At 40.3% G+C, this 26,108-nt stretch overlaps 1 protein-coding gene across 1 annotated transcript; it reads right to left on the bottom strand.

Annotated features, from left to right (window-relative positions):
* Positions 1-423: 423 nt before the first annotated feature.
* Positions 424-21,622, bottom strand: LOC110882466 (uncharacterized mitochondrial protein AtMg00810-like). The gene is made up of 2 exons (XM_022130479.1): positions 21,466-21,622; positions 424-974 (listed from the first exon to the last, which is right to left on the bottom strand). The coding sequence occupies exons 1-2, from the start codon at positions 21,620-21,622 to the stop codon at positions 424-426; spliced, it is 708 nt and encodes a 235-aa protein (XP_021986171.1).
* Positions 21,623-26,108: the final 4,486 nt, after the last annotated feature.

The following is a 26,108-nucleotide window of genomic DNA, read 5'->3' on the forward strand; positions in this document are numbered from 1 at the left end:
GGTTACTAACTAAATGGGCTAAACAATAAACCCAATACAAAAAGTCCACTAACTTTATTATGCTTATATCCCCTCTCGAACTCACAATGCCAAAAAAAGGCATTGAGAGTTTGTTACACAAGAAACAAATGGTTTGTCCGCTGATGGAATAAATGGAAGCAAGATGGTCCCAAGTTGTAAATAATGACGTATGAAATGACAGTCAATCTCAATATGCTTTGTTCGCTCGTGAAAAAAAAAAGAATTCTTTGCAATCTGCATAACGCTTTTGTTATCACAATGTAGATGAGTAGGCTGGGAAATGTTAACTCCTATATATACAAGAAGCCAACACAACCAAACAATTTCACATGTAGTCACAGCCATAGCACGATACTCAGCCTCAGTAGAACATCTTGAAACAACATCCCATTTCTTACTTTTCTATGAGATTAACAAATCTCCAATGAAAACATAAAAACCAGTAGTGGATTTACGATCATTAGGATTGCTATCCCAATTAGCATCGCTATATGCACGCAAATCTAGAGAAGATGTTGAAGGAAACAAGAGAGTCTGAAACCGAATGCCACGGGTATATCTTAGAATACGAAGAACAACACCCCTGTGAATAGAAGTAGGAGCAGTGAAAAATTGACTAACCACATGAACAACAAGAGTTATATCTGGGCGATTAAGTGTAAGATAAACCAAACAACCTACAATAGTATGATGTAGGCTCAGATCAGATAAAGGAACACCATTAGTAGGAGAAAAACATGCATTGGTCTTAAGAGGGGTGTCTATAGTTCTGTTATTAGTAAGTCGTGCCCACTTAAACGAATCAGATAAATATTTTGTCTGAGAAAGAATGTATCCTTTTTTAGACTGAGCCAAAACAATTCCCAAAAAATATCGTAGCAAGCCCAAATCATTCATCGCAAACCAGTGAGCCAAATCATGCTTCAATGGCTCAAGGACATCATAATCTTCACCTGTAATAATTATAATTATATCATCCACATAGAATGTGTCACACATACATCAAACAAACAATGTTGAATCGTGATTACTAGGAACAAAACCAACGGAAGTAATCACTGTAGAAAACTTCTCAAACTAAGCACGAGTAACTTGTTTGAGACCATATGACATTTTCTGAAGCCGACAAACTTCACTGGGCTGATGAGAAATTCCTAGAGGAGGGATCATGAAAACCATCTCGTGGAGATCAACATTCAGAAAGGCATTCTTGACATCCATTTGACAAATCTTTCACTGACGAACACATGCAACTGTTATAAGATTACGAACTGTACTCATGTTTTCCACTGGAGCAAATGTCTCCTCATAATCCAAACCATACTTTTGTGAGTATCCTTTTGCTACAAGTCCGCCATTATATCACTCAACAGACCTATCAGACTTCTTTTTAATCTTATATATCCAACGACAACCAATAGCATGTTTACTAGGTGGTAATGGAACCAAATCCCATGTTTGTGTCTAATGAAGAGCAATAAGCTCTTCAACCATAACATTACACCAAAGAGGATTAGAGACAACCCATATATATGATTCGAGTTCAAATATCTGATGTATATTTACAATAAAGGAAGCAAACGAAGTTGAGTAAGTAAAACAGCCAAAATCTGGTAGGCTGGTGGATTTACATTCACGAGTGGACCTCCACCAGTGGTGGGGATGTTTTAAGAGACGAAGAGTTTTCTTAGGTATAATTGGACCTGAAGTTATGTTTGGTGATGTATGGGTGTCTTAAACATGCCCATCCACTTCAACTAGGCCATTAGGTTCTAGTAGCCCATCAGGTTTAGCAGATGCATCAATATCACAAGTGAAGGAATGAATGTCCAAAAGATCTAACTTTGTTACATCGTGCAATTTGGATGGAATTGAATAGAAAGGAATATGCTCGAGGGAGATAACATGCCTCCACACATACAACTTCTTAGTGACATGATCAAAACAATGATATACTTTATGTGTAGTGCCATAACCTTTCGAACCACTAGCATAACCAAAAAATATACACAATGCTGTCTTATTTAACAATTTGTCTTGTGTTAACGAGGATGAAGAACAAAGCAAATACATCCAAAATCCTTAACTAATCGTAAGCTGGGAGTTCGCCATATAGTTTCTCAAAAGGAAACATCCCAGAATTATGAGTAGTAGGAATCCAATTATTTTCATGTTGGGCAGTTAGGAGTGCTTCTCCCCAAAAAACACTTGAAATATTAGCAAATAAAAGAAACAAGCAAGCAATTTTCATAAGATGGTGGTGTTTCATTTCAACAACACCATTCTACTGAGGGGTTTTGGTACAAGATGCCTGGTGTATGGTACCATCTGATGCAAGTAACTGGCTAAAAGAATTGGAGGTATATTCACCCCTTATCACAATCGAAAATGTTGTGTCTTAATATAGGCTCTAAATTCTTTGTAAATGCCAAAGAATTCAGATTTATGCTTCATAAGATACACTCAGGTATAACGAGTATAATCATCTATAAAAGATATATATAAAATAAATCGACCCATCCTTAATGGAGTGCATGAAACACTAATTAAGCTAAAGGTACAATAAAACATTGCACAATCAACTTACTAATTAACACACACATATATATATATATATATATATATATATATATATATATATATATATATAATAAAGAAAAGTGGATTATTTACGTTTTTTTTCTTATTATAGCAAATAACTTGATTTATGTCGAGTTACGACTTGTTACAAATAATCTCTACTATTTGGTTTCTTTTCGTCTTTCCATGGCTCGATACCTTAAGCGTTTTAACTGATAACTTTGATTTTTTTAAATAATAACCTAAACTCGCTCTAATTCTTTACGTATTAAACGCATTGCACCGCCTATCCTTTGGCACTAACCAGGTTAAATTTAAACATTAAGTGGGGTCACGTCGACCCCGTGTGAGGGCAAAATTGTCATTTCACTTCCCTATTCCATCTCTCCTCCGTTATAACCCATTAAAACCGTTACCAACTGCCACCACCGCCACTTGCTACGACCACCACCTACATCAACGACTGTCAACTACCACCTGCGACCTCACCAACATCGCCTAAACTCTAAACCTACAGATCTCTTCAATAATTCATCAAAAACTGCAATTTGCATCCATATCTTACAATCTACACACATCTTTCAACTTGACCAACAATAACCGTCTCAATTAATCAACATCCACACGATTTTAGATTTCAGCTAAACATTCGAATTCAAACCACAAGGAAAATCTACTACGATGAAACCTGACGACGGAGGCGACCAGGGTCGACCTCCGTCGTCATCGCCTCAGTTCATTGCCGATGAGAATCATCTATTCAACAATGGTTTTTGCAATTTGGTAAAGTTCACCACAAGTGACCCCGGTTATCGTGTATAGGGGTGGAGGATGGTGGTGCGGCGAACAATTTTAGCGATTTGGTAAAATCCACTACCAGCTCTCACTTCTCCTTCACTCTTTCTATCGTATCTTCTATATTTTTCTTACGAACATCACAACAATCGCAATAATCGTTAAAATATGGAGGGATTTGTGGTTGTTGATGGTGTTATGGTCGGATGATGATAGTGATGTTTGTTCAGGGGTGGCGGAGGTGGCGGTCGGGTTTGGTGATGGTGGTGGATATAGCTGGGTGGGGTACCGTATGGTGGCTATGGCGACAAGACGAGCCTATGGTCGGATGTCACACCCCAACCAATGGCGGAAACATCGGGATGAGACGAAGTGTGAAGATTGCTCGAGACATCATAACGCTAATAATTTTGACAAGTATTTAAATAATCCGATTTCATTTCATAAGATAAATTGTCAACATTACAAGAAATTTAAATACAACAAGTTTAAGAAAAATAACATGACAACATAACAAAATTGATACAACATATTAAACCTAAACGTCTATATGTGTATCTAGGCATCAACGCTACTTCTTTTCATAGCAACGTCATCATCAACCTGTAACATGTTTAAAATAATTCAATGCAAAAGCAAAGGCGAGTATACAAGTTTGATACATACATAGCAAAAGATAAGTTTTAAACAATTCCTCATAGCAAGCATGTGATTCAAGATAAGCATTTAAATATGGTATGTGTCTAACATATCAAACCAAGGAAACGCAATATGCTCATGACATTACCGAAGATAAAGAGGCGGGTCGTTAATCCTATAGCGCTACATATGTCACGGTTTGGCTCGTACGAAGTTAATGATAAATTCAACACATAAGATAAATCCAAGTTTAAAGCATCAAGCCATCACGTATACAAGCATGTTATAGGAATGTTCATGTGTTTAAGCAAAATGTTCATGTGTAAGTTTGTTGATAGATAAACATGTTACACCCCAAAAGTGATAAAAGTAAAAAATGGGGAATACGAGTATACTCACGGTTTTTGCAAGCTTTTCCTACTTGAATTCCCGCGAGTGAGTTGGTGGATGGATTAGTTTGGAGCACCTTGTCCTTCTACACGAGGCAAACAAGGTGTGTGAGTTTGGGGTTTACGGAAGATTATAGATTCGGAGTTTAAAATGTATAGAAAATAACATATGTAAAAATAATCATCTTGTACACATAACCCTTGTTCTTGACACTATTAGAACTCAAGAGAGTTGGTATGATTTCATGGATTCAAAGATCCATTAGAGTCGTAACAAGAGCATGGTCATAGATGATGTAACATATTCTTGACAAGTAACTATTAAGTTACCATCAAGTTTAGTTACTTAGGTATATATGTATGTACATAGAATAGCTTATATATTTTATAGATTACAAGTCTTATGATTCAAGCATGAGGTAGGAGATTAATGTCTCCATTTAGGCACCTCTTTGTGTCATAGAGTTCATACATGAGGTAGGAAGAACAAGCTTCCATTTAGGCACCTCTATTGTTCACCACTACACTTGTTGTTATAGACAACAAGGAGGGTCACGAACATACAAGTATTATGGTATTAACAACAACTAAACTATAGCAAAACATCAAGTAATGAGTGGATTCTTATGAAGGATAGCCCAAGCTAGTCCAACCATCACACATTCATCAAGTTTCATACTTGAACACTACTTGTGGATAAAACCCTAATTAAAACAGAAAGTTTATGAGGTTTTAACCCCTGATTTGGATGTCTCAACCATGTTTTTATGCTTAACCAACCATAAGAGGGGTTGTAAGCATTAGGACATTGGCTTGAGTTGTGTCAAACACAAGTTGGATGAAGTTTACATAAGTTTGTAACAAAACAGAAAGTTTTTGGTCAATTTCGGAGCAATTCCAGGTCTGATTTCTCCAAGGAGAAGTCAAGGAATCAAACTCCATGATTAACCAAGCAAATAGGAAGAAGAATCAAGTGTTTTCATCAAGAAATGAGCAAGTTATACCAAGTTTAGTGTAGAGGTATGAATCTGTCCGAAAATGCAGATTCTTGCTTGAATTTGGGAGTGTTTTGGTGATATTAGAGAGTGGTGAAAGTGTCCAAGTGCTTGGGGAAGCTTGGGTATTTATAAGGAGGTGTTTAGGGTTGATTAGAGGTGATTACAAGAGCCAAAACACGGTTTAAACTCAAAAATCCCGCTCAAAATGGTGGCTGGTCGCGACTGTCCAAGGGGTCTGCAGACACGAGCCTCACGCGGCCCGCCTGGGATATCCAGGCTAGTGGACGCGGGCCGCGCGCCACCTGGGTTCAGGAAACAAGTTTCTTTTTTTTTTACAATTTTGGCCCCTATAGTTGTGTAGTTGATGATTTATGGTGTTTTAAGGACCATTCTTGTCACAAAAGCATAGTTTAAGGTATGTTTATGCATGAGGAATATAAACCAAGTATAATCGAGCGTATAAGTATCAATTCAAGTGTCGTTCTTGTTCAAAACACGTTCAAAGCATAAGTTTAGTTAAATTACAAGTTCACACATAGTTTCCAAGAGAAATGATCAAACATAGATTGATTCACGAAGTTGGACATACGAGCTTAATTAGAGTGCGTACATCATATACATAACAAAAATACCAGTTCCATTAATGGTCCAAGTCTCGATTTGATGAAGATTACAAAGAAAGGAAAAAAATTACAAGAGTACAAGGTTTCCAAAAATAGATTACGAACAAAACCTTCTATAAATGGAAAGTACAAAATAGCCGGGCGTTACAGTCTCCCCTCCTTTAGGAAATTTCGTCCCGAAATTTAGGAAGACGTAGGGAAAAGATGAGGATATTTCGACTTCATTTCTCTTTCGAGCTCCCAAGTAAATTCAGCGCCACGTTTTCCTTCCCATCGAACTTTAACAATAGGAATTCGACTGCGCCTCAATTGCTTGGTTCCTTGGTCCATGATTTCAACCGGTTTTTCCACAAAGTGAAGCGTTTCGTTGACTTGCAAGTCTTCGAGAGGAACGTGGAGTCCTTCGTCAGCTAGACATTTCTTTAAGTTGGACACGTGGAAGACAGGGTGTACATTGCTGAGTTCTTCGGGCAGGTCCAGTCTATACGCAACCTCGCCAATCCTCTCGAGAATTTTGAAAGGACCAACGTAGCGAGGTGCGAGTTTCCCTTTCTTGCCAAATCGAACCACGCCCTTCCAAGGGGATACCTTGAGAAGCACTAAGTCACCTGTCTCGAATTCCATAGGTTTGCATCCCTTGTCAGCGTAACTCTTTTGTCGGCTCCTGGCTTTCAATAAGTTGTCTCGAACCTGTAAAATCTTGTCCGTCGTCTCTTGTATAAGCTCGGGACCGGTGATTTGGGCTTGACCAATCTCGTGCCAACAAATAGGCGAACGGCACTTGCGACCATACAATGCTTCGAAAGGTGCCATTTGAATACTCGCGTGATAACTGTTATTGTACGAGAATTCGACCAAGGGCAAGTGTGAATCCCAGTTGCCACCAAAATCTATTACGCATGAACGAAGCATATCCTCTAAGGTTTGGATAGTACGCTCGGTTTGACCGTCAGTTTGAGGATGGAAGGCAGTGCTAAGGTTGAGTTTAGTACCCATAGCAGATTGAAAAGTTTGCCAGAGACGAGACGTAAAACGAGCATCACGATTAGAAATGATGTCAATGGGGATACCATGACGACAGATTATCTCCTTCATGTAGACCTTAGCCAATTTCTCGACTTTGAAATCTTCACGAATAGGGAGGAAGTGAGCTGACTTGGTCAATCGATCAACGATTACCCAAATGCTGTCATGACCAGCAGTAGTGCGAGGGAGCTTAGTGATAAAATCCATGGCAATGCTCTCCCATTTCCACATAGGAATTCTTGGTTGTTTGAGTAAGCCAGAGGGGCGTTGATGTTCAGCTTTCACTTTGGAACATGTGAGACATTTTGAGACGAAGGTGGCTATATCCTTCTTCATTCCAGGCCACCAATAGGATGTACGCATATCATGGTACATCTTGTCGGCACCAGGGTGAATAGAATACTTCATGTTATGGGCCTCCTTCATCAGGAATTTGCGAAGATCATCACGGTTGGGAATCCAGATACGATTGAGATAGTATAAAATGCCATCAGATTTAGACACGAGACTATTTTCAGCACCACATTGCATCTCGTTGTAGAGGTTACCCTCATTAACGGATGTGTACTGAGCGTTACGTATGCGATTTTGAAGATCGTGGACGAGTTGGAAACAACGGATACTTTTGACATGAGTTTTACGACTAAGAGCGTCGGCTACTACATTCGCTTTACCTGGGTGGTATTTGATTTCGCAATCGTAGTCGTTTAACAATTCCACCCAACGACGTTGACGCATGTTTAGTTCCTTTTGGTTGAAGATGTGTTGAAGGCTCTTATGGTCGGTGAAGACCACACATTTAGTACCATAAAGGTAGTATCGCCAAATCTTCAATGCAAAAACGACTGCACCAAGTTCAAGGTCGTGGGTAGTATAGTTTTTCTCATGAATTTTGAGTTGTCTCGATGCGTAAGCGATAACCTTGTCACGTTGCATAAGGACACAACCAAGGCCGAGGTTTGAAGCGTCGCAATACACGACAAAATCATTGTTACCATCAGGAAGCGTTAGGATAGGAGCATTGCAAAGCATATCCTTGAGCGTTTGAAAAGATTCCTCTTGTTCGGGACCCCAAACAAAAGGTCTCTCCTTTTGAGTCAAGGAGGTCAAAGGAACAGCGATTTTTGAAAAGTTGGAGATAAAACGACGATAGTAACCAGCAAGACCAAGAAACGAGCGAATTTCAGACGAAGTTTTAGGTGCGATCCAATTTTTCACAGCTTTGATTTTAGCGGGGTCAACGTGAATTCCAAGTTCGTTGACAGTATGACCAAGGAATTGAACCTCTTTTAGCCAAAATTCACACTTGGAGAATTTGGCGTATAGACGTTCAGTACGAAGGAGTTCAAGGATGAGGTGCAAGTGTCGCTTATGCTCTTCTTGTGTTATGGAATAGATGAGAATATCGTCAATGAAGACGATCACAAAACGGTCCAAGTATGCTTTGCACACGCGGTTCATTAAATCCATGAAAACAGCAGGTGCGTTGGTCAAACCAAAGGGCATGACCACGAACTCGTAATGACCATAATGCGTACGGAATGCGGTTTTAGGTACATCTTCTTCGAGTACTCGAAGTTGATGATACCCAGAACGAAGATCGATCTTTGAAAAGCAGGTTGCGCCTTGCAATTGATCGAAGAGGTCATCAATGCGAGGAAGAGGGTATCGGTTTTTGATAGTAAGCTTGTTGAGCTCACGATAGTCAATACACATACGAAAAGATCCATCTTTCTTTTTGACAAACAAAACGGGAGCGCCCCAAGGAGAAGTACTAGGGCGTATAAAGCCTTTGTCAAGAAGCTCTTGAAGTTGACTCGAGAGCTCTTGCATCTCAGAGGGTGCTAAACGATAGGGAGATGATGTGTGTAAAATGCAACATATAAATCACATCAATTAAGGCATAAAACTAACCCTTTTTAAGTACTAATGTTGGAAAAAGAGTGTTTTTGTCTTCCTTTTGTATTTTCAGGATGAAATGAGCTCAAAATCACAAAAGAAGCAAAAAGACAACTAATTCTACCATAAATACAAGAAAAGGAACAAAAGTAGACTGCCCGGACCCTCAACGGCACCTCCCAAAGCAAAGGAGAAGAAACAGAGTCTGAACACGCCCCGTGTCCAGCGAACACGGGGGCGTGCCCAGGAAGCAGCAGAAAAGACAAACCAGTAGAAGCTTCCATTGCCCACCACGGGGCCGTGTCCAGCGGGCACGGGGGCGTGGTGAAAGTACAGCAGGCGCATTAATTGTAATTCGCAATTACAATTAATGAGGAGAGAGAGTGTCAGATGGGCACGGGGCCGTGTCCAGCGGACACGGGGCCGTGTCCAGCCTTCTGTTCAGCCTATAAATAGAGGAGCTTGGCTTCATTCTCTCTCATCCCTTGGCACACCACCTCTCTCACACTTCATCCACCACCCACCACCACCATAACACCATCATCCACCACCATCATCCATTGTTCATCGTAGAGTGTGTGAGTCGTCTCGGAATCCAAGATTGATCGTAAGAGTTCTTGACAATCAAGGCCATGTTTGCCTAAGTCTCTTACATCACTTGGTGAAGACAAGTGTTTAGTATAATACTTTTTATTTTTAATCTTTTGCACTTTTTATTTGGTTTTGTATTAATGACTTTAATAACTAGTTACTTATGTTGAAGGTGATCTTTCCTTATCGTTTGTCCGTGGTGTCTTGGCATTATTTTACTGTCTATATAAAATAAAAGATTTTCACCATTCATATCTCCACGGTCTATATGGAGGTATGTTGGCTACCTGGTCGGGGGTTAAGGGAACGGTTTGGTAAGGGTCTTGCCTTTGTTCAGCGTTTAGAGGTCCTGCTTGGGACCTGGGTCAAATTTAGTAGGATCTCCTTCAATGCCCATAGGTATTGGATGGCGGGGATCCAAACTCTTTGACCCCCTCATAAGTTAACTACTATTAATACTATAACCCGGCTATTTAGGACTGTATCCCTGCTGACTCAGACTACTTAGCCGAGGGTAACGTCACCGCCAAAAGCAGGGCCTACCACAATTTGCATTAATAACTTAATTCATTATCTTTCAATAATCCGACCCTTTAGGATTGTATCCTTGCTGACTCAAACTACTGGGTTGAGGGTAACGTCGCCTTCAAAAGAGGGGCCTACTACAATAACTAAGATAATCTCTTAAACAAGTGCAAAAGTGCGAAAATAATCAAAGGTTATACTAATACACGTGTCGGATCCAAGTGATTCATCTTGTCTATCTGTTTTTATTTTATTTTTATTTTTCAGCACTTAGTTAGTTTTTATTTTCTTAGTTTAAAAACATTTCTCTAACCTTTTTGATTTGATTAGACGTTGAGGATAAACCGGTATTAAAAGCTCTTGTGTCCTTGGACGACCTCGGTATCTTACCAACACTATACTACGTCCACGATGGGTGCACTTGCCCATATGTGTGTTTAGTGTTAGTAAATATCGTGTTTTATAAATTTAAAACTTGGCTAAAAGTGTAAAAAGGGGCTAAAATACTCATCAAAAATATAACACACTTCACGCACATCAAGTTTTTGGCGCCGTTGCCGGGGACACAAGGATTTTAAGAAAGCTTAAAATCGACGGCCTAATCAGTTTTTTCAAAACCTTTTTAAAACGCGCGCATTTTTTCTGCATTTTAGTTTAGTTTTGCATTTACAGTAGCCTGAACACGGGGCCGTGCTCACTGAACACGCCCCCGTGCTGCATATTTTTAGTTAAATATCCAGATACAGAGTCTGGCCACGGGGCCGTGCTCACTGAACACGCCCCCGTGCTCAACGTGACCAGTAACTTTAATTAAAACGCCCAGATACAGACCCTGAACACGGGGCCGTGTTCACCCAACACGGGGCCGTGTCCAGCTTCTGTTTCCGTCTTATTTTTGTTTTCTGGTCCCGAGACTCAGTTGTGGTCTGTTGAGTGATTCTTATGGATCAATACTCAAGAGGTTACAACTACACCTATGATGAGGATGATTATAGGGGTAATTATTGCACTAATTGTCGTAACGCACGCTCGGTTCAATATAATAACTCATATCAACCATCCAATTCATACAACCATTATGAGGAGCCCAGGTACGAGCCATCAACTTCATACACATCCTATGAAGACCAAAGGTATGAACCTACTCCCTCATACTCATATTTTGATGAACCAAGGTATGAGCCTTCATACTCATACTTTGAAGATTCAACATATTAGCCACCAGCTTCATACTCTTATTATGAGGAACCATGGCGTGAACAACCCACCTCATATGAGTACTATGAAGAACAAAATTTCGACCCTTATCCATCATATACTTACAATGAAGAACAATGGTGTGAACCATCTACTTCATATGAGAATTATGAGGAACCAAGGACCGAACAACCGGATTCAAGCTTTGAGGATCCAAATTCTTTTTCTCTCACCGAAGTAACTAATAGGATATTGGAAAAACTTAAAACTATCGAACGTTATATAAAAGAATCTCGCGCAAGGGAAGAGGAATCCCGCAAGAGAAGAGCTAAAAAATGATAATAATGTAGAGATAGTTGAAAGTATAAAAATGGAAGAACAAGAAAGTGAAAACCGACACATGAGTTAAACAACGAAAAAGGTGAGTCCAATAATGTTAAAATTCAAGAAGAGTCTAATTTTGAAGAAATTAATCTCTTGTCACCTACTTTCGAAAATCATTGTTTAATAACCCCTCATGCCAAGTTTTTAAAAGAGTTAAACACTAGTGCTAAAATCAAAGACTTAGTAAGTGTTAAGTTAACTAATGATCAAACCTCGCTAATAAAAGAAGATCCTTTTGAAATTAACATTACACCGGTTCCATGTTTCTTTCAAAATTCATTTATTAGTAATATCACCATTGATAAAGATCTTTGCGTTAACATAATGCCTAACTACATTTTTGAAAAATTAAGTGTTAGTGATTTTACTCCACTTCAAATACCCATTTTTCTATCCGATCGAAATGTAATGAAATCAATCGGTGTAGTTGAAGATGTTTTGGTTCAAACAAATCAATTGGTAATCCCAACCGACTTCGTCATCCTTGATGACGCCCCCTTAGTCTTGGGAAAACCTTTTGTACAAACTCATAAAGCTTTGAAAAACCGGAAATTCAACAATCTACCTCTTCAATTAGGGGCATTCAAAAGGAGCATAGATCTTGAGCGTTCAATGAAATATCCTTTTGGTAACAATGACCCCCTAATTGAAGATGAAGCTGAACCACCCGATACAACCAACGAAGAAGACCACTTTGTCGAGGAAGAGATAGCCATAGAACAAACCTTTAAGGTTCTTAATCTAGATGAGCCACAAAATAAGGTGTCTTCCAAAGACCCACCCGTTGAGATCAAAGAACTTCCTAAAGGTTTGGAATATGCTTTTCTAGGCAAAGATGGTAGTTTACCTGTAATCATTTCATCTAAATTAAGTAACATAGAAAAAGAGAAATTAGTTAACCTACTTAAAAAACACAAAAACGCGATCGCTTGGAAGCTTGTAGATATTAAAGGAATAAGCCCTTCCATGTGCACGCACAAAATTTTAATGAACGATGACTACAAAACGGTAATTCAACCACAACGAAGAGTGAACCCCAATGTTCATGAAGTGGTTAAGAATGAAGTCATCAAACTACTCGACGCCGGACTAATTTACCCTATCTCCGATAGCCCGTGGGTAAGTCCCGTTCAAGTAGTCCCAAAGAAAGGAGGTATGACGGTAATAACTAACGAGAAAAATGAATTAATACCAACAAGAACCGTCACAGGATGGAGAGTTTGTATAGATTATAGGCGATTAAATGAAGCGACAAGGAAAGACCACTTTCCTTTGCCCTTCATTGATCAAATGTTAGAAAGATTATCCGGTCATAAATTTTATTGTTTCTTAGATGGTTTTTCAGGTTACTTTCAAATACCGATAGCACCAGAAGACCAAGAGAAAACAACTTTCACATGTCCCTACGGAACTTTCGCATATCGACGCATGCCATTCGGTCTATGTAATGCGCCTGCAACATTCCAACGTTGTATGGTCGCCATTTTCCATGATATGATCGAAAAGACAATGGAAGTCTTCATGGATGACTTTTCCATCTTTGGAGACTCATATGACCAATGCCTCGATAATCTTGAACGAATGCTATCCCGATGTGAGGAAACTAACCTCGCCCTTAACTGGGAAAACTGCCATTTCACGGTAACAGAGGGAATAGTACTCGGTCACAAAATCTCAAGCGAAGGAATGGAAGTTGATCGAGCAAAAATAGAGACTATTTCTCGATTACCTCCTCCTTCCTCCGTGCGAGCAATCAGAAGTTTCCTAGGACATGCCGGATTTTATAGAAGGTTTATCAAAGACTTTTCAAAAATTTCAAGGCCTCTAACAAAATTACTTGAAAAAGATGCACCCTTCATCTTTGACAAGGAATGCAATCAAGCATTTCTAACCCTCAAGGAAATGCTAGTCAATGCACCCATCATGATAGCGCCAGATTGGAAATTTCCTTTCGAAATCATGTGTGATGCAAGTGACTTTGCTGTTGGAGCAGTCTTGGGACAAAGGAAAGAAAAGCATTTCCACCCAATTTATTATGCTAGTAAAACTCTTAATGACGCACAAGAAAATTATACAACTACAGAAAAAGAATTACTAGCAGTGGTATTTGCTTTTGATAAATTTCGTTCTTATCTTGTTCTTTCTAAAACAGTAGTCTATACAGACCATGCAGCCATCAGGTACCTCTTCAAGAAGCAAGACGCAAAACCCCGTTTGATCAGATGGATTCTACTCCTCCAAGAATTCGACATTGAAATCAAAGACAAAAGAGGAGCAGAAAACACTGCTGCAGATCATCTCTCGCGCTTAGAAGACCCAGCTTTGGAGACAACCAGAGACGAGCAAATCAACGAGAAATTTCCCACGGAATCCTTGGAAATGATGGAAAGTAGACAAGAACCATGGTATGCCGACTACGCTAATTTCTTAGCTAGCGGTATAGTCACCAAAGGATGGCCACATCATCAAAGAAAAAAATTCTTTGCTGACGTAAAGCATTACTTTTGGGAAGACCCCTATCTTTTCAAAATGTGTGCTGACCAGCTCATCCGAAGGTGTGTCCATGGTAATGAAGCACGAAGAATTCTCCGTCATTGTCATGAAGGTCCATACAGAGGACATCATGGTGCCACAAGTACCGCACGAAAGGTATTTGATTCGGGATTTTACTGGCCAACCATTTACAAGGATGCACAAAACCTTGTGAAGACATGTGATGCCTGCCAGAGATCAGGTAATATTTCTTCCAAAAACGAAATGCCCCAAAACGGCATTCTCGTCTGTGAAATCTTTGATGTGTGGGGACTCGATTTCATGGGACCTTTCCCACCTTCAAAGGGAAACAAATATATACTTGTGGCAGTCGATTACTTGTCTAAATGGGCGGAGGCCGAGGCTCTTCCAACAAATGATGGAAGAGTAGTGGTAAAATTTCTGAAAAAACTGTTCTCTGGTTTCGGGACACCAAAGGCTTTAATAAGTGATAGAGGTACCCATTTTTGCAATCATCAACTCGAAAAAATATTAACAAGGTATGGGGTCTATCACCGGGTCTCAACAGCATATCACCCTCAAACAAATGGACAAGCCGAAGTGACTAATCGAGGTTTAAAACGAATACTTGAAAAAACCGTAGGAATAAATGAAAAAGAATGGGCCGACAAATTAGACGACGCTTTATGGGCTTTTCGAACTGCTTTTAAAACCACTATAGGCACAACCCCATATAAACTCGTCTATGGAAAAAGTTGTCACTTGCCAGTAGAAATAGCTCACAAAGCCTACTGGGCAATAAAAAACGTAAACTTAGATTTAGAAAATGCAGGTAAAAATCGATTTTGTCAAATAAATGAATTAGACGAGCTAAGGAATTATGCATATTCTAACTCCGAAATTTATAAAGAAAGAATGAAAAATTTACATGATAAATATATTAAATCTAATGAATTTCGGGTTGGAGATCAAGTTCTATTGTTTAATTCACGACTTCGGTTATTTCCTGGTAAGCTAAAATCTAGGTGGTCAGGACCTTTTTCAGTCACCCATGTTTTTCCACACGGTGCAGTAGAAATTAAAACTCGAAATGGGACGCCATTTAAAGTCAATGGCCAACGGTTGAAACTCTACCGAGGATCCATTGAGGATGAGGAAGAGGAGATCTCACTTCAAACGGTTAACGAATAAACTCATACCAGACATGTTACAGGTAAGTGTACGTTTAAAAGCCGGTAAATCTTCTAACCATTTTTTCGGAAATAAGGGGCATGCACACGAGCACATATAAAAAAAAAAAATTTCAAAAACTTTGCCCGGCACGGGGCCGTGTCCGCTGGACACGGGGCCGTGTCGAGGTGACTGTCGGGATAAAACCCTCTTTTCCTATCAGTTACACCATTCCACACGCCCCGTTTAGCCGAAAACTCTCTGGTTTGAGGCGATTTTCTGCAGTTTTTCAACGTCACCACCGAATCTAACAACGTCAAGGTATGATTCTATCCTCCTTAGTAGTTAGATTAGTTACTTGCATGTAGTTAAAACATCAAAAATTGGGGAAAAATCTAGGGTTCTTCATGTTCATCCGGATCGAACTCAAAATTTTTGATGAAATTTGTTAGTAGTAGTTTAGAGTAGAGTAATAGAAAGTAAATAGACAAGTATTGTTGATAGATTTGTCCGATTTCCAACTAAAACACCAAACCCTTGTTCTTGAACCGAAAAACACGAAATTGAAAGGGTAAACGGTTTGATTTGGGAAAAATGACACTTAGGGTTTCATTTTCGGGGGAAACCGCTACTATTGGGCTAAAAATTTTCAGGTTTTCGAAACCGGGACGAAAAATGGAATTTTTGGGTTACAGACGCCTGGACACGGGGCCGTGTCCAGCCCACTGTTTGCAGTTTCGCTCTGATTTTTCTTGTTTCGTGCTAACTTTTTATGTATTCTTTTCAGATGTCGAAATTCACAAGGTTTAACGCAAATGAACTGGACGCTAGGGCACGGTACGAGGTTCTACAAACAAGACCGGAAGAGTACCCAAGGCGGGCGTGTACTGATTTGCTAACCATGGTGAATCAACTTGACCGCTTCAACAACATTGTGAGGGGTCCACTGCATGTCGCATTGACCACCCGACTACGGTCGGTACATCAATGCACGATGGAGTTCTACAGCACCTTCATTTTCAACTCGAGGCGCGAACCGTTTGACCATGAGGCGGTCGAATTTCGATGTGGAGGGACCACGTTTAGAACCTCCATGGCACAGTTTGGAGCCATCATTGGGCTATATAGCGAAGAGGAAGCGGGGAATGAAGAGAATACTGGGGGATTACGAGACTTGGATGCAACTGAACGCCAAGCCGCATGGGCTCAAATAGGTGAAGGAATCTACAACCCGAGCAGCACCAAAAGCACCAAACTGAGGGACCCGCTATACCGATACATTCACAGGCTCCTATCGTACTCGCTGAACCAACGCCACGACAGTAGTGGCGTTGTTGGGTTGAAAGATTTGGTCGTCCTTCACTGCATCTACAACCAGAAGCCTCTCGATGTTCCATACCTCCTACTGCGAAACATGCACCTAAACCGCCTTGCTCATGCTCCTACACCAATCTTCTTCGGAGGATGGGTGTACCGTCTTTTCAAGCACTTCACGAATATCCCAAGGTCCTTCGAAAGGAGTCCATGGTCGGGACGGGTCGATTATCACATTTGCCGATCCATGAACTTGCTTTATGAAGCGGAGGACGGGACGGTGAGCTTTCAGAGGACGCAAGGCTATGCATGGAACCCGCAAGAGGCTCTAGTTCTTCATGCACCACATCCCCATTTTCAGTACCCACCCCAAGGCGATCCGGGCCAATCCTCCTCTCAAGGAGGTGGTTTTCCTAACTTTCAAAGTTTACATGATCTTTTGCAGGAAAACCTCATGTGCACAAGGAACACCTACAATCTCGCCAACAACACACACCACCGGGTTGGAGCTATCGAACGCAACATTAACGATATACAAGATGATATCGGTAGCATCCGGGAGTACATGGCGAGGCACGGGGGTGGAGGTGATGGTAGTGATGAAGACATGGAGTAGGAGGCTTGAAGGAACAAGGGGCTAGTTGGTGATGAGCCCACAGGTTTAAGTGCCCTTCTATCTATCAAACAATTCATGGCCTGCGTGCCATTTGTCGAACAATTTACTTTCTCTAACTACTTTTTATCTTTGTTTTATTTTTACTTTATGTTTGGATGATGCTTGACGATGGTAATTTAGGATGGTTTGTGCTTGTTTGGTTGGTATTTAGTGTTTAAACAGGTGCAATGCGAGGGTTAGAGTGCTAAACATTAGCACTTGCAGCCCTATGATGGAGAAACCAGGAGACAAAACCTGTTTTTCAGGCTAACAGACTGTCCACACGGGGACGTGTCCAGCCGACACGCCCCCGTGTTCATCTCCTAGATCTGCTGTTTGGCTACTGACCTGCAATTTTTTGCCAGACACGAGGCCGTGTCCAGCCGACACGCCCCCGTGTTCACCTTCTGTAAGTTTTCGTTACTGGCAGTTCACCACGGGGCCGTGTCCAATGGACACGGGGTCGTGTCCAGACTGCCAGTGACATAAACCTTTGCTTTTAAACACACTTTTACACATTCTAATCAACCAAAAACATTATTTTTGGACACATTGAGGACAATGTGTAATTTAAGTGTGGGGGGGATGCTAAAACCTTGAAATTTTGCAAAATCCTAAACACAAGCCTTACACAAAACTCTATTGGAACCGCTAAACACCCCAAAATTTTTCAAAAACTTTTTCATTTTTTATTTACTTGTCTTAGTTTAAGTTGGGAATAACAAGTTCTAAAAAGGTTATATTTTTACAAGTTTACAACCGATAGCGTCATGATAAAAAGAACCAACATAAGAAAATTATGAAACGGCATGACAAGCTTAGTTAAAAAATTCGATTATATATACTTGATCACATAAAAACCCATTCCCACAAAAGTGAGTTTTGAGCCTTTATTGAGCATAAAATATACATATTTAGACTAAATGCTCATTTTTCGTTTCTTGTGTGAATAGCCGCTTGGTTCTTACAAATCTAGAACTTGCCACGACGATACATTCCCGGTCCTTACCAACTTAAACCCAAGTAAGTAAATGATGAAGGCATTAGGACTAACCATTTTTCTTTCAAAACCATTATTTTTTATTTTTTTTTACCTACCCAAAATCCCCCTAGATAGCCCCATTGAGCCTAAACCTTTCATTTCACTACCCCAAAACCCTTTTTACCCACCAAAAACCTTTTTATTTTTTTTCACCATTTATTTTAGTAACAAGCTCGCTTTTTCGTAAACTCACCTTTTTATGTGACGATGAAAAAAAAAATTAAAAAAAAAAATGATGATGAAGTCAAAAACAAACAAAAGCTATAAAAGCTTGTTTGGAGAAATACTTCAAAATAAAAAAAAATTCACTAAAAACAAGGTACTTCATGAAAACCGACGCTTGTTACGATTTTCGCCCTTTTTACTAACCACTAACCAACCACCCACCTTTAACCCAAGCCTAACCCTTCACCCCAAAAGTCCTCTTGATATTTACAAAGGTAAAAAGTTAAAAAGGAGGAGGATTGATTGCTTGGCAAGCCTATGGAAGGCGTAAGTTCCATGCCGCTCTCGAGTGATTCACTAAAAATATACACCTTCGACCGAGTGTTGAGTGATCTCCCGTGAGGTATGTGAACTTGTATATAAATGGAATTTTAATAAGGCATGCTATGCCCAAATAAGTAATTTATCTTATGAAAAGTTCAAAATAAACCATAACGAATAGGATTGTAAATAAATAAAAATAAAACTTATAAAGACCTTGGATTCCCGACACTCTAGGACAAGCTAAAAACTTCTCTTCTACCTATTCCATTTGGGAGTGTAAGCCACATTTAAAGAGTTTTGCTTGAGGACAAGCAAAAGTTCAAGTGTGGGGGTATTTGATGTGTGTAAAATGCAACATATAAATCACATCAATTAAGGCATAAAACTAACCCTTTTTAAGTACTAATGTTGGAAAAAGAGTGTCTTTGTCTTCCTTTTGTATTTTCAGGATGAAATGAGCTCAAAATCACAAAAGAAGCAAAAAGACAACTAATTCTACCATAAATACAAGAAAAGGAACAAAAGTAGACTGCCCGGACCCTCAACGGCACCTCCCAAAGCAAAGGAGAAGAAACAGAGTCTGAACACGCCCCGTGTCCAGCGAACACGGGGGCGTGCCCAGGAAGCAGCAGAAAAGACAAACCAGTAGAAGCTTCCATTGCCCACCACGGGGCCGTGTCCAGCAGGCACGGGGGCGTGGTGAAAGTACAGCAGGCGCATTAATTGTAATTCGCAATTACAATTAATGAGGAGAGAGAGTGTCAGACGGGCACGGGGCCGTGTCCAGCGGACACGGGGCCGTGTCCAGCCTTCTGTTCAGCCTATAAATAGAGGAGCTTGGCTTCATTCTCTCTCATCCCTTGGCACACCACCTCTCTCACACTTCATCCACCACCCACCACCACCATAACACCATCATCCACCACCATCATCCATTGTCCATCGTAGAGTGTGTGAGTCGTCTCGGGATCCAAGATTGATCGTAAGAGTTCTTGACAATCAAGGCCATGTTTGCCTAAGTCTCTTACATCACTTGGTGAAGACAAGTGTTTAGTATAATACTTTTTATTTTTAATCTTTTGCACTTTTTATTTGGTTTTGTATTAATGACTTTAATAACTAGTTACTTATGTTGAAGGTGATCTTTCCTTATCGTTTGTCCGTGGTGTCTTGGCATTATTTTACTGTCTATATAAAATAAAAGATTTTCACCATTCATATCTCCACGGTCTATATGGAGGTATGTTGGCTACCTGGTCGGGGGTTAAGGGAACGGTTTGGTAAGGGTCTTGCCCTTGTTCAGCGTTTAGAGGTCCTGCTTGGGACCTGGGTCAAATTTAGTAGGATCTCCTTCAATGCCCATAGGTATTGGATGGCGGGGATCCAAACTCTTTGACCCCCTCATAAGTTAACTACTATTAATACTATAACCCGGCTATTTAGGACTGTATCCCTGCTGACTCAGACTACTTAGCCGAGGGTAACGTCACAGCCAAAAGCGGGGCCTACCACAATTTGCATTAATAACTTAATTCATTATTTTTCAATAATCCGACCCTTTAGGATTGTATCCTTGCTGACTCAAACTACTGGGTTGAGGGTAACGTCGCCTTCAAAAGAGGGGCCTACTACAATAACTAAGATAATCTCTTAAACAAGTGCAAAAGTGCGAAAATAATCAAAGGTTATACTAATACACGTGTCGGATCCAAGTGATTCATCTTGTCTATCTGTTTTTATTTTATTTTTATTTTTCAGCACTTAGTTAGTTTTTATTTTCTTAGTTTAAAAACATTTCTCTAACCTTTTTGATTTGATTAGACGTTGAGGATAAACCGGTATTAAAAGCTCTTGTGTCCTTGGACGACCTCGGTATCTTACCAACACTATACTACGTCCACGATGGGTGCACTTGCCCATATGTGTGTTTAGTGTTAGTAAATATCGTGTTTTATAAATTTAAAACTTGGCTAAAAGTGTAAAAAGGGGCTTAAATACTCATAAAAAATATAACACACTTCACGCACATCAGGAGACTTAGCGACAGGCGTAGCACCAGGCACTAAATCGATGCGGAAATCGACAGAACGAGCAGGAGGCGGACCAGGAAGATCGTCGGGAAATACATCCGGGAAGTCGCGTACAACAGGCACGTCGCTTATGCTTGGGCCTTTCTCCTTCTTTTCCACGATGTGGGCGAGAAAGACGAAGGTACCCTTGCGTAAGCATTTGTTTGCTTTGATACACGACATAAGCTTAAGGCCTTGAGAAGGCTTTTCACCATAGACGTGTAGAGAGTCACCGTTTGGAAGAGGTAAGCGAATAAACTTCTCGGAACAGACAACTTCAGCACGAACTTGCCTAAGCCTGTCCATACCTACTATGACGTCGAAACTACCCATTTGCATAGGTATGAGATCGATTGAAAACGTATGATCGTTTAGAATCAACGAGCAGTTGGAGAGAACAGAATTGACAACGACTGTTTTACCATTAGCGACTTCGACAGCGAAAGATTTTGGCAACTTAGAGCGTTTACACTTGAGCAAGGACTCGAATTCTAACGACACAAAACTTTTATCGGCACCAGTATCAAATAAGCATGAAGCATAGACATGGTTAACGAGAAATGTACCAGTAATGACGTCGTTCGCGTTTTGAGCCTGAGCAGTGGTGAGAAGGAAAGCTCGACCTCTAGCGGGTTCTTGGACCTGTTGCTGTTGTTGTTGAGGCTGCGGTTGCTGCTGTCGAGGTGGTTGTGGCTGGTATCGTTGAGGGCACACGTTGGCCATATGGTTGGTATCACCACACGTGTAGCATGCTCGCGCATGGGCGACTTGATTCGGAGCTAAAAGGGCTTGGTTTTGGTGGGTATGAGGTGGGAAGCGGCAGTATGGAGCAGTATGCCCACCTCGGCCACACTTGTCGCACTTTCGACATTGTACGTTTGGAGGCTGCTGATACTGGCATTTGCCACACTTCGGTTGCGTTCCAGTGTAAACCTTGCGTGGAGTTTCATTGTTGGTAAAAGCAGTCACGGTTTGAAGGGGTTGTGGGTTTGGCGGAGTGACGACCGCACAATTTTGGCTCGAAGCCTTCCGCTTCTTGCCTTGGTTTTTCTTAGACGACTGGGAGGGTTTGGGCTCATCAGAAGAGTCAATTGTAGCTTGGCGTGCACTCTTTGTTGAAACCTTGTCAAAGGTTCCATGAAGAACGCAGTTGTTGTTAAGTTCGGTGGCTATACGAAAAGCATCTTCAATGATTTGGGGATTAGCAGAGGCAAGGTGGTTTGTCAGGGAAGGTGCAACACAACGGACGAATTTGGCTACGGTTTTGGGAACGGTTTCAACTTGTCCAGGGCAGAGAACACTGAGCTGTTTAAAGCGCGTAATCAGGCCATCCATGTCACTCCCCTTCTGAGTAAGGTTCCAAAATTCGTTCTCCAATTTTTGGAGTTCATGAGGGGGACAGAAGTGGTCTTTCATAAGTTGTTTGAGATCGTCCCAAGGCATAGCATGTGCGACCTCGTTTCCTCTTTTGTTGCGTTCAGTCGTCCACCACTCGAGTGCCTTTTCACGAAACACCCCAGTTGCATTCAAGGTTCTTAGTTCGTCAGGGCAACCACTTTGCAAGAAGGTAAGCTCGATGGCATCAAACCAGTTCATCATGGCGGTAGCGCCATTCTTGCCAGTAAATTCTAAGGGTTTACAAGCCATGAAATGCTTAAACTGGAAGGACGGTTTGGGTTTGTCTGCCTTTGAGTCAACAGAGCCATGCGGTGAATCGGTTTGAATCTTGCTAACGATGTCGGGTAGGACTTTAGCAAATTGCTTGGCCATAAATTTCATGCAATCTTTTTGAGACATGGCGGTGGAAGTTGAACCCTTCTTTGATTTTTGCTTCTTGGAAGAGCGAGACGACATCTAAAAGATTACAAGAGAAGGAAAGGATGAGACTTGATCATTAATTGAAAATAAGGTTTGTGTATGTACAAGCAAGTAAATGTTCATGTATCAAGTAAAGTTCACATAGAGCATAAGTTTCCAACATGCATTCAACAAGTATAACACATAAGTTGTGAAAGAAAGAAAAAGTATAAATTTAGTTTGTTCACGAGAATTATTATTGTTTATGATTGCGGTAACGTGCGAATTGTTTAAAACAACATTTCGAAACGAATGATCGTTCAAGTATAAAATCACATATAAATTGAGATACATAAAAGAGAGGCTCAATAAAACATGGGATTGTTTCGGGTAGAGAAACGTCGACAATTCCAAAGTGGGTCGAAAGTCCTTTCGATTTAGAGATATTGTGCTTTGGCCTAGAAGTAAGATACTCTCGTCGAGAAGCGATTAACGGTATCTTACCCTTCCGGTTACTACACATCTCTAAATGATTGGAACATCCGGGACTTTGGCGAGAATAAAAATCAAGGAATGGGACTTAATCGACAAGATGCGGGTTTCACCCCTAACTTGACGATTTCGTACCCTAAATGTGGTTGGTACTTGTCGGCCAAAATAAAATTTGACACTTTGACAAGGGTCCACTAGAGTTGAAATGGAAATTACCATTAAGTTGTGGATGTCACTCCTAGCTTAATGGTGAAATTTCGTGCAAAAAAAAGATTAAAGGTAGAGTGAGAGTCGTTTACCAAATTGTGGGTTTCACGCCTATTTTGGTAAAGTTGTCTCGTTGATGTTACAAGAGTATAAAATAGCATAAGTGTATTCGTGTTAGCCTTAAGAAAGGCGCATAAATTTAATAACAAGAAGTGTAGCTAGGAAGCATGCATGGTAGAGTACAAAAGTTTTAAACAACAAATAAGAGGCAAAATTCCTAGAACTATAGATTAGGGCAAAAGCATGGCAATTTTCCTAATTCCCTATAGTTATGGCTTGATACCAATCTGTCACACCCCAACCAATGGCGGAAACATCGGGATGAGACGAAGTGTGAAGATTGCTCGAGACATCATAACGCTAATAATTGTGACAAGTATTTAAATAATCCGATTTCATTTCATAAGATAAATTGTCAACATTACAAGAAATTCAAATACAACAAGTTTAACAAAAATAACATGACAACATAACAAAATTGATACAACATATTAAACCTAAACGTCTATATGTGTATCTAGGCATCAACGCTACTTCTTTTCATAGCATCGTCATCATCAACCTGTAACATGTTTAAAATAATTCAATGCAAAAGCAAAGGCGAGGATACAAGTTTGATACATACATAGCAAAAGATAAGTTTTAAACAATTCCTCATAGCAAGCATGTGATTCAAGATAAGCATTTAAATATGGTATGTGTCTAACATATCAAACCAAGGAAACGCAATATGCTCATGCATTACCGAAGATAAAGAGGCGGGTCGTTAATCCTATAGCGCTACATATGTCACGGTTTGGCTCGTACGAAGTTAATGATAAATTCAACACATAAGATAAATCCAAGTTTAAAGCATCAAGCCATCACGTATACAATCATGTTATAGGAATGTTCATGTGTTTAAGCAAAATGTTCATGTGTAAGTTTGTTGATAGATAAACATGTTACACCCCAAAAGTGATAAAAGTAAAAAAGGGGGAATACGAGTATACTCACGGTTTTTGCAAGCTTTTCCTACTTGAATTCTCGCGAGTGAGTTGGTGGATGGATTAGTTTGGAGCACCTTGTCCTTCTACACGAGGCAAACAAGGTGTGTGAGTTTGGCGTTTACGAAAGATTATAGATTCGGAATTTAAAATGTATAGAAAATAACATATGTAAACAAGTTTCTTTTTTTTTACAATTTTGGCCCCTATAGTTGTGTAGTTGATGATTTATGGTGTTTTAAGGACCATTCTTGTCAGAAAAGCATAGTTTAAGGTATGTTTATGCATGAGGAATATAAACCAAGTATAATCGAGCGTATAAGTATCAATTCAAGTGTCGTTCTTGTTCAAAACACGTTCAAAGCATAAGTTTAGTTAAATTACAAGTTCACACATAGTTTCCAAGAGAAATGATCAAACATAGATTGATTCACGAAGTTGGACATACGAGCTTAATTAGAGTGCGTACATCATACACATAACAAAAATACCAGTTCCATTAATGGTCCAAGTCTCGATTTGATAAAGATTACAAAGAAAGGAAAAAAATTACAAGAGTACAAGGTTTCTAAAAATAGATTACGAACAAAACCTTCTATAAATGGAAAGTACAAAATAGCCGGGCGTTACAGCCTCCCCTCCTTTAGGAAATTTCGTCCCGAAATTTAGGAAGACCTAGGGAAAAGATGAGGATATTTCGACTTCATTTCGCTTTCGAGCTCCCAAGTAAATTCAGCGCCACGTTTTCCTTTCCATCGAACTTTAACAATAGGAATTCGACTGCGCCTCAATTGCTTGGTCCCTTGGTCCATGATTTCAACCGGTTTTTCCACGAAGTGAAGCGTTTCGTTGACTTGCAAGTCTTCGAGAGGAACGTGGAGTCCTTCGTCAGCTAGACATTTCTTTAAGTTGGACATGTGGAAGACAGGGTGTACATTGCTGAGTTCTTCGGGCAGGTCCAGTCTATACGCAACCTCGCCAATCCTCTCGAGAATTTTGAAAGGACCAACGTAGCGAGGTGCGAGTTTCCCTTTCTTGCCAAATCGAACCACACCCTTCCAAGGGGATACCTTGAGAAGCACTAAGTCACTTGTCTCGAATTCCATAGGTTTGCGTCCCTTGTCAGCGTAACTCTTTTGTCGGCTCCTGGCTTTCAATAAGTTGTCTCGAACCTGTAAAATCTTGTCCGTCGTCTCTTGTATAAGCTCGGGACCGGTGATTTGGGCTTGACCAATCTCGTGCCAACAAATAGGCGAACGGCACTTGCGACCATACAATGCTTCGAAAGGTGCCATTTGAATACTCGCGTGATAACTGTTATTGTACGAGAATTCGACCAAGGGCAAGTGTGAATCCCAGTTGCCACCAAAATCTATTACGCATGAACGAAGCATATCCTCTAAGGTTTGGATAGTACGCTCGGTTTGACCGTCAGTTTGAGGATGGAAGGCAGTGCTAAGGTTGAGTTTAGTACCCATAGCAGATTGAAAAGTTTGCCAGAGACGAGACGTAAAACGAGCATCACGATCAGAAATGATGTCAATGGGGATACCATGACGACAGATTATCTCCTTCATGTAGACCTTAGCCAATTTCTCGACTTTGAAATCTTCACGAATAGGGAGGAAGTGAGCTGACTTGGTCAATCGATCAACGATTACCCAAAT

Source organism: Helianthus annuus, chromosome 10 (genome assembly GCF_002127325.2).
Source record: "Helianthus annuus cultivar XRQ/B chromosome 10, HanXRQr2.0-SUNRISE, whole genome shotgun sequence".
Classification (NCBI taxonomy): Eukaryota; Viridiplantae; Streptophyta; class Magnoliopsida; order Asterales; family Asteraceae; genus Helianthus; species Helianthus annuus.